The sequence below is a fragment of the Silurus aristotelis genome (genome assembly GCF_946808225.1).
Source record: "Silurus aristotelis genome assembly, chromosome: 11".
Taxonomy (NCBI): domain Eukaryota; kingdom Metazoa; phylum Chordata; class Actinopteri; order Siluriformes; family Siluridae; genus Silurus; species Silurus aristotelis.
Window position 1 is genome coordinate 28,669,475 of NC_139584.1, and position 10,000 is coordinate 28,679,474.

Below are 10,000 nucleotides of genomic sequence, written 5' to 3' on the forward strand. Positions count from 1 at the left end.
ACTGGCAAAGCTCATAAGCATTTCGGAAGGCTTATTCCACCAAGCATTTATGAGTTATAAGGACTAGGAGCGTTAGTTTTGATGTCACAGCTCAAGGAAAGAGATTTTCAATTCTTGTTGACATAAGATTGTTACGATGCTTCTTAACTCAAACCTTCATTACATGTACATTACGTTTCAGTCACACATAATGTGGTAATAAATAGTTATTGAAGTCTATTTGCAGTTGGGGAGGTGGTAGATCAGTGCTAAAGGTTCTGTGTTACTGATCAGAAGGTCATAGGTTTAATCACCAAGCTTCCACTCATGGGGCCCTTGAGAAAGGCCCTTAACCCTCTGTGCTCCAGGGGTGCTGAATCATGGCTGACCTTGCGCTTTGACTCAAGCTTCCTACATCGCTGGGAAATGCAAAGAAAGAATTTCATTATGCTGTAATGTACATTTGTTTGTTTTCTAAAAGAGTTCATGTAGCGCTATAGCAGTCGTCATTAACAGTGTATGTAGGTTTAGAAGGAAACGAGCCAAAAGTATTGAGACTTTTTCAGCCACATGCGGTTCTTCCCAAAACTTTTCCCCCAAAGTTGGAAATATGCAATTTGATTGGACGTCTTTGGATTAAATCGATTCCATGGATAGCATGACATTTTCCCTTCACTTGAACTGGAAGACCCAAACCAAAGATGCTCCATGAAGATCTGCTTTACATGGTTATTGTTGTGGAAGATCTTCTATAGAGCTCCAACCCTAATGAACGCTGACTGCACCCCAGACCTTCTCACATCACCTCCTGACTTTACTAACATCCTTGTTGCTGAATAAATCTCACACAAATCTCCATAAAATCTAGTGGAACATCTTGGAGAATAAATGTGGGATGGAATGTTGAAGAAGAAGCACATTCCAATTAGATGCTCAGATATCTGTATAGAGTTTATATGGGTTTAAGTCACCTGGCAGGAATGTTTTATGAAGGTTGCAGTGTGCAAACATCACACGTAATTCAAATGCAAACAAATATCTCATTACTATACTTTATGGGAAATAAATCATGCTTTCCCTTTAATGCCTTTGCTCATGCAAATCCCTTTTCCATAAACATTCTAAATTGCATTCGAAGCAAGAAGAACACGAAGAAGCGCTTGAATAGTGAGGAATATTTCAATAAGCGATCGTTGTTGGATAATGTCGTGTTCACCCCATAGAAACAAGACGTCCTATTTTTTCCCCAGAAAAAAAAAATGTATTGGCTGCAGGGCACAAAGCACATAGAGGGAAGATACAAAAAAAAAATTGAGTCCAAAAGCATTTTCCATTTCGACTCTGTGTCACATTCAGCCTTTCTCGCTCCAGCTGGAAATGAAAACAGCTTTATTGGGTAATTTGTGTCCTTCAAATCTATTTCAAAATTATTCAACATTTTAATTAGAGGTTGAATGGCTTTTCTGACGAGACCCGGCTAAGCGGACCATTCAGGCTATTGTTACGTGTACCAAGCACTCATTCACTCACAGAGACACACACACACACACACACACACACACACACACACACACACACACACACACACACACACACACACACACACACACATCTTTTGCTTTATCTCTCTTTTGCTTTATCTCTCTCTTTCTCATACACACACACTCACACACACAACTACAGCAATGTACACAAAAACAAACATTCATAAACATACTTACACACACACACACACACACACACACACACACACACACACACACACACACACACACACACACACACACACACACACATTTTCTGCTCTCTATCTTTCTCTCTCTCTTTCTCTCTCTCTCTCTCTCTCTCTCTCTCTCTCTCTCTCTCTCTCTCTCTCTCTCTCTCTCTCTCTCTATCTCTCTCTCGCGCGCACTTTCTCCCTCTCTCTCATACACACAGACACACACAACTACAGCAATGAACACAAAAAATACAATTACAAACATTCATACACACACGCACGCACACACACACACACACACACACACACACACACACACACACACACACATACACCTACATTTGTGCTTTCTCTGGCTCTCTTTCTCTCTCTTTGTCTCTCTCTTTCTCTCCCTCATGCTGACAGACAGACAGACAGACAGACAGACAGACAGACAGACAGACAGACAGACAGACAGACAGACAGACAGACAGACAGATAGATAGATAGATAGATAGATAGATAGATAGATAGATAGATAGATAGATAGATAGATCATTCTTTTTTTACTTTATGTTCATCCTGATTGTGTGCAGACGTGAAGCTGTTGGAGAACCAGGCACTGGTGGAGGGCGTGCAGGAGCAGGTGAACAGCGCTCTGCTGGAATACACACTCACCTCGTACCCTCAGCACGTGGACAGGTTCAGTCAGCTGGTGCTGCGGTTGCCAGAGGTTCGGGCCCTGAGCGCACAGGCGGAGGAGTACCTGAGTTCCAAACACCTGAGTGGAGACGTGCCCTGCAACAACCTGCTCATCGAGATGCTGCACGCCAAGAGAGCAACCACCATCTGAACAGGAGGTGTGTGTGTGTGTTTGTGTGTTTGTGTGGATCTCCACTGAGCTGCGAGAGCTAAAGGACACTGGGAGCTTTTCTATTTCTTAAGTGCTATTAACACCGTATCTGATGTCGTTCGTGCATCGTGTGTGGCTAGTTGGCATGTGCCGGGTCTTTAGTTGCCATGGAAACCAATTGAGCTTTATTGCCATAAACATCGTCCTGGAGCGTTTTTTTTGTTGTTTTTTTTGTCCCAGTCACGGTGAACACAATTATGTGATCGAAGGATACACACCCTTCTTTTGTGCTTAACGTTTCCTACCGAAAAAATACTGTACTGTTACGCCTTTTCCACGGTAACAATATCACGTGTATCATGATGTATCGAGCTATCCTAGTTATCAGCACATGCCTAGTGGCGAAACGTCATTTCCGTTTTGGACAATGAAACTCATGATCATTATATAGCCACTGTGAGATCCTATTTTTTTTTTTTGGTAGTATTATGGGATGTTTTTTGTTTACCGAACATGTTTCCCATCAGCACTTCATTCTGGACTGATGTTTCATTTCCATAGCTTTTCCTTTAAACGTGATCGTGTTATGAAGGAAGTGGAAAAGCACAAGCACAAAAAAAAAAGAAGACGAAGAAAAAACATTTTTGGTTGAATGTGTGAAAAGTTTATCTCTTATGGTTCCTTATAGAAAGACGCTAGCAAGCATTTTTTCCCAATCAAAACGTTTTCGAAACCAGCAAACCGAACTGTGAATAAATCATATTTCCAGTGCTTTGACGAAAACAAATCATGCGTTCGTTCCTCTCGTTTCTCATGCTGGAGAAACACTGACGTGGCTCACTTCAAAATATTGCAGGTTTTTTACAGAAAAAAAACACGAGAGAACAATTTGCTAAAGAGTTCAGGGTTTTGGCGTTAATTTTACATTTTGTTTGTATCTGCATGGTTATTTGTAGGGATTTCACATTTGTTCTTCGCTAACGTGGCTTGTTTATGACCTTCGGAGATCTCAGAAATCATCTTATCTAGTCTTATATATGTAGTCTGCCTGTTATATACCGTCAAAATGTGCTATTATTTGGTAATTATTATTACTGTTTTGAATATTGACATTAAAACAGCAAAAAAAAACAATAAATCACCACAAGTGATTCATTAAACAAGGAAATGTTATCTGATTGATGAAGCCTTTTTCAGTTCTTCTGTATTGTTTTATTTTTCTGAAATTTTTCAGTAATAGTACTATTTGGACCATGTACATATTAGACGTTCAACATACATGAGCTGGTACTGAGGGGAAAAGTGTTTGTTAGCAAATGATCATTAGGCTCCATTTGACTTTTTTGTAAGTTTGTCTTTTGAAAAGTGTTTTTTTTTTTTTTTTTTTTTTTTTTACTCCACAGAATTCACCAAAATATTGCTTATATGTAAAACTAATTATAGAGAGTTGTATAAAAAGTTGTATCTGCTTTGACCCTGAAATCGATGAAACCGTAAAAAAATAACTGTGATAAAATGCTACAAATCCATGAGATTTTTTTATAGAGATTTACGTGGATTGATGAACGTTTATCGTGACATTTTTTCACATTGAGGATTAATTATGGATTTTATGAGGTCCTGATTGCTTTCGGTTTGAGCTGCAGGAGAACAGGAGGAAAAAAGAACCAGAAGAAACAACAGGGTGGAAATGTTGCTTTAGTTTTCTAAAAAAAAGAAATGTTAATTAATCCCTAAATAATTTATTTTAGCATTTTGTTTCATATTATTGCTGTGAGGTTTCATTATTTTTTCTTTTTTGGGACATATTTTATATTTATTGAGTAGAAGCCTTTATCATGCAGCAGAGCAGTGTTCGGTTCCCATGGTAATTCTGACACCTGAATATTTGCCCCTCAATATAATCCAGTAATATAATCAGTATGATGAAATATTGCAGCAATTTTTCCAATGAATGCATTCGGTCCTTCCATGTGTGTATACTTTTAGCTGGGGTGACCTACACGTGAAAAATCCAATCTAAAAATTGCCTCATTAAAAAAAAATCAATCAGATTTTAGTATGCAAATGCATATTTTTTCTTGTAGTGCTATGAGCAATTTTTCTCTTGAACTACAACCTCACAAAGAACTGATGATTTATTACAGTTATTTTCATTGAAACAGATTTTAAAAATTCGGGTTGTTTTCGTTACCAAGATTTTTTATTTTATTTATTTTTTTTTTTTTAAATCAATTTTAATTTGTCTGTATTTTTATTTTTTTATTTTTTTTAGCTAAAAATCTCACTGGGAATTATTACATCATAAATTATACTGACCAATCGGTTTCCAGTATGCAAATGAACTCGAGAATTGGGGGAGTGCGGGTGGATAGTGTAATATATTGGAAACATTTTCATATTGAAAATCAAGACTACATTAAAAGTGAATTGTGAGGATTGGAGTAAATGTTTATTCGAATTTAGGTGTTCAAAATGGGAAAATCTGCAGTAATAATACAAATATTACAAAATAAAATAGAAGAATATCCAGCATACCCCGGCTCATGGGCAAGCAGACCACAACTAGCTGAACATAATCGAAGTGCAGAAGCTAAATCACGTAATTGCCGATCCTTTCTCAACTGGTGCCCATTATTTCATCAACCACCTGAGCATCCTTTCAACTCTTTTCTCTTTTTTTTGTGCAAAAAAAAAAAAAAAACCTGACGAATACTGTGACTAAGTGTGTGTGTGCGTTTAAAGCCCCAGACAGGATAACACAGGATGAATCGCTGCACCATATGTTTTCCACATTTTTCTCCACATGTTTCATTTCTATTCACACTCACGCAGATCGAGTCTCTTTGTGCACAAGTATCCTGAGTGGGACTTTAATAATAATAATAATAATAATAATAATAATAATAATAATAATAATACCAATTATTATAATTTTTGGTTTTTTTAATTATTATTTTTTATTATTATTATTATTATTATTATTATTATTATTATTATTATTATTATTATTATTATTATTAAAAGAAAATGCATTTTTCATTCTGACGTTTGTGTATTCCTGTGTAGTAATGTGCCAAACCCACACTTGTATTCTCTTTCTTTTTTTGTTTTCTCTGTGTTATTTTCTCTGCAAGATTGTAATTGTAAAGAAAAAAACAAAACAAAACAAAGTGCTCTGTCCTTTCTAGTTACCATCAGCATCAGTATTGTTAGAAGGTCGAAATGCCAAGCTATGAAGCTGAAGACAAAAATAATATTTATTTAAATAATGTCAGATACAGAAATGATATCCTATAATACGGAAATACGTCATTTACGTTAAAAAAAAGAAAAGGAAAAAAATATCTTTCGTGCTTGTCCACATTATTTGACTGCAAAGTGCTTTATTTCTTATCGAAATGTGAAATAAAGAAATGAAATAATGACGAGGATATGGCGATTCCTTCATTTCTTTATTTATTATTCCTTTTCCGAAAAAAGCGTGTGCTACAGACAAATGCGACCGTATTGAAGCAGAAGGGAGTGTCAGACTGTGTGTGTGTGTGTGTGTGTGTGTGTGTGTGTGCACGTGGCTTTTGAATGCACACGTTTATTCGAGTGCCGTGGAGAAAGGCGCGTCCTCCAGACTGCCTCTAAGAGACTCTCCAGCGGCGTTCTAAAGAAGCGTGATGGGAAGGTCAGAAAACATTCACACATGTTGCCGTCCTTTTGTGAGCTCACAAAGACAGAGTGTGTTTCCTCGGCCCTATTTACACTCCTTTGGTTCCCCTCTTGGCTTTGTCTTGCTTTTAGGAAAATTATTGGCTTTAACTGCACCTCATATGGCAAAGAATTGATTTTTTTCTTCTGCTTCCTCTTCTTTTTTATACCCTTTCCTTTTTTCTCTCAATTGTGAATTTGTGTGTTTGTTTGGAAGTCAGATATAAAGACCCTGGTGAAGAAAGAGACGATATGACATTCACAAACACATCTGTTACACGCGCTTTGTTATCAGAAGGGTTTTATCTTGCTATTGCTGATAACACAGTTTGTGGACACCTGAGAATAAGATTTTGTGCTTTTTGAACATTTCATTCCACAATTCCCCAGTTGCTCTTCTAATAAACGCCACGCTCCTGGGAAGATCTTCCACTAGATATTCTGGAGATTTGTGTGAGAACTGTGTTAGTAAATTCAGGTACTGATGTAGGAGTGAGGAGCGATGAAGTGAAGAGACCTGAGGTGCAATCACATTCTTCATGTTCGATAGGGTTGGAGCTCGATAGCAGGAGATCTTCCACTCCAACCCATGTAAATCATATGTTCCTGGAGACACATTTCTTACATCTCAGTGCAGCGAAACGCTTTGTAGACAGATTGCTACCATCACTTTAATTGACATGGGAACAAGATTAAATCGTGATAATGATATCAAATCGCATTCTGTGGAACCTTCCGTTGTTATTATGATTAACGTTAATTCATGAAATAAATCCGCTCCTCATGGCATTTTTACACCAGGTTTATTTACAATGTTCTGTATTGTCCAAGCAATTCACGTTTTTATTTTTGGAAATGAAAGAAATAAAAATAATCCACATATTACACAATTTACATATATCAGATTTGGAACAAAAATAAAATCACGTCAATATTATTACAGCAAATCGGATCTTCTTGGTAAAAAGCCAAAAAACGAATTGCTCTTTATGGACTATATTTTGTGCTCCGATGCCTCGCTAATCCGAATAATACCCAGTTCTTTCTTTTGTAGTAAGTCAAGTAGGATTTCGTTTTCATTTCAACCATATACAGAACAGTACACAGTGAAACGAGGCGTCATTATGTAATGTCACATCGCACTTATGTGTGTATAGTGTTTACTTGAGTGTGTAGTGTTTACTTTAGTGTATAGTGTTTATTTCAGTGCATATTGTTTACTTTAGTGTAGTGTTTACTTGAGTGTGTTAGTGTTTACTTCAGTGTATAATTTATCGTCAGTGTATAGTGTTTACTTCAGTGTATAGTGTTTATTTCAGTGAATAATTTTTCTTTACTATATAGAGTTTGCTTCTGTGTGTAGTGTTTACTTCAGTATATAGTGTTTACTTTAGTGTGTAGTGTTTACTTTAGTGTGTAGTGTTTTTCTTAAGTGTGTATTGTTTACTTCAGTGTGTAGTGTTTACTTTAGTGTATAGTGTTTACTTTAGTGTGTAGTGTTTACTTCAGTGTATAGTGTTTACTTCAGTGTGTAGTATTAACTTCAGTGTATAGTGTTTACTTCAGTGTGTAGTGTTAACTTCAGTGTGTAGTGTTTACTTCAGTGTATAGTGTTTACTTCGGTGTGTAGTGTTTACTTCAGTGTATAGTGTTTACTTCAGTGTGTAGTGTTTACTTCAGTGTATATCGTTTACTTCAATGTATAGTGTTTACTTCAGTGTATATCGTTTACTTCAGTGTATAGTGTTTACTTCAGTGTATATCGTTTACTTCAGTGTATATCGTTTACTTCAGTGTATAGTGTTTACTTCAGTGTATAGTGTTTACTTCAGTGTGTAGTGTTTACTTCAGTATATAGTGTTTACTTCAGTGTGTAGTGTTTACTTCAGTGTATATCGTTTACTTCAGTGTATAGTGTTTACTTCAGTGTATATCGTTTACTTCAGTGTGTAGTGTTTACTTCAGTGTATAGTGTTTACTTCAGTGTATAGTGTTTACTTCAGTGTATATCGTTTACTTCAGTGTGTAGTGTTTACTTCAGTGTGTAGTGTTTACTTCAGTGTATAGAGTTTACATCAGTGTATAGTGTTTACTTCAGTATATAGTGTTTACTTTAGTGTGTAGTGTTTACTTCAGTGTATATCGTTTACTTCAGTGTATAGTGTTTACTTCAGTGTATATCGTTTACTTCAGTGTATAGTGTTTATTTCAGTGTATAGTGTTTACGTCAGTGTATAGAGTTTACATCAGTGTATAGTGTTTACTTCAGTATATAGTGTTTACTTCAGTGTGTAGTGTATACTTCAGTGTATATTGTTTACGTCAGTGTGTAATGTTTACTTCAGTGTGTAGTGTTTACTTCAGTATATAGTGTTTATTTAAGTGTGTAGTGTTTACTTCAGTATATAGTGTTTACTTCAGTGTGTAATGTTTACCTCAGTGTATAGTGTTTACTTCAGTTTATAGTGTTTACTTCAGTGTGTAATGTTTACTTCAGTGTATAGTGTTTACTTCAGTGTATAGTGTTTACTTCAGTGTATATTGTTTACTTCAGTATATAGTGTTCACTTCGGTGTATACCGTTTACTTTAGTGTGTAGTGTTTACTTCAGTGTGTAGTGTTTACTTCAGTGTATATTGTTTCTTTAGTGTGTAGTGTTTACTTTAGTGTATATTGTTTACTTCATTGTATACTGTTTCTTTAGTGTGTAGTGTTTACTTCAGTGTGTAGTGTTTACTTCAGTGTATATTGTTTCTTTAGTGTGTAGTGTTTACTTTAGTGTATATTGTTTACTTCATTGTATACTGTTTCTTTAGTGTGTAGTGTTTACTTTAGTGTATATTGTTTACTTCAGTGTATATTGTTTCTTTAGTGTATAGTGTTTACTTTATTGTGTAGTGTTTACTTTCGTGTGTAGTGTTTACTTCAGTGTGTTTTATACGTCAGTGTGTAATGAGAGTGCAGCAGTACAGTGTATCTACATGAACCAGTTAAAGCGTCTCACTGACAGCTGAAGCCGTCTGGTCTGAAGATACGACACGGTGTGACTCGTTGTGTGTTCACTCCTAACATTAACTACGCTTCATTTTAAGCAGTGTGAGTGTGTAAAGAGTGAAAAGCAGAAACCCAGTATAACTTCAGCAATGTTATCTCATACACACACACACACACACACACACACACACACACACACACACACACACACACACACACACACACACAGGCACAGGCACAGGCACACACACACACACACACACACACACACACACACACACACATACACACACACACACACACACACACACACACACACACACACACACACACACACACACACACACACACACACACACACAGAGCACTGTTTCGCTTTTACCCTGGGAACGAGGTGGACTGCAGTGTGGGAGAGGCCCGCTCTTCTCCAGCTGCTTCACTCTGTGTGTGAGTGTGTGTGTGTTTGTGTGTGTGTGTGTGTGTGTGGGGGGGGGGGTGTCAGCAGCAAGTTAAGTCCACCAGTGTTGTGTTTTCAACAGGCTAAAACAAATAAAAAATTCAGTTAGCACAAGTATGAACTCTGCAATTAATCTCATTACATACAGTAACATTCTATTCTATTCTATTCTATTCTAGACTATTCTAGACTATTCCCTCCTGTACAACTCTATTTACTGCATTTCATTGCATTCGAGGTTCTGCTTAAATCTCAGATTTTTTTACAATTTATATTTTCGACATAATGTTGATAAACATCTACAGGAGAATCTTCA

The 10,000-nt window shown here is 36.5% G+C and overlaps 2 protein-coding genes across 3 annotated transcripts in view; one reads left to right on the forward strand and one right to left on the reverse strand.

Annotated features, from left to right (window-relative positions):
- nr5a1a (nuclear receptor subfamily 5, group A, member 1a) overlaps window positions 1-10,000 on the forward strand; it is a 28,602-nt gene that overhangs the window by 12,099 nt on the left and 6,503 nt on the right. The window contains exon 8 of one of the 2 annotated variants that reach the window (XM_083553385.1): window positions 2,275-2,538. In XM_083553385.1, the coding sequence (XP_083409511.1) occupies window positions 2,275-2,531 (257 nt within the window). In that variant the 3' untranslated portion in view covers window positions 2,532-2,538. Of the gene's footprint in view, window positions 1-2,274; window positions 3,196-10,000 lie in introns of those variants that run through there. The other variant, XM_083553384.1, reaches the window with a different exon arrangement.
- The window catches only part of adgrd2 (adhesion G protein-coupled receptor D2), an 18,518-nt gene continuing 18,228 nt past the window's right edge, over window positions 9,711-10,000 (reverse strand). Inside the window, exon 26 of the mRNA XM_083553383.1 lies at window positions 9,711-9,767. Within this exon, the coding sequence (XP_083409509.1) occupies window positions 9,760-9,767 (8 nt within the window). The 3' untranslated portion in view covers window positions 9,711-9,759. The remainder of the gene's footprint in view (window positions 9,768-10,000) is intronic.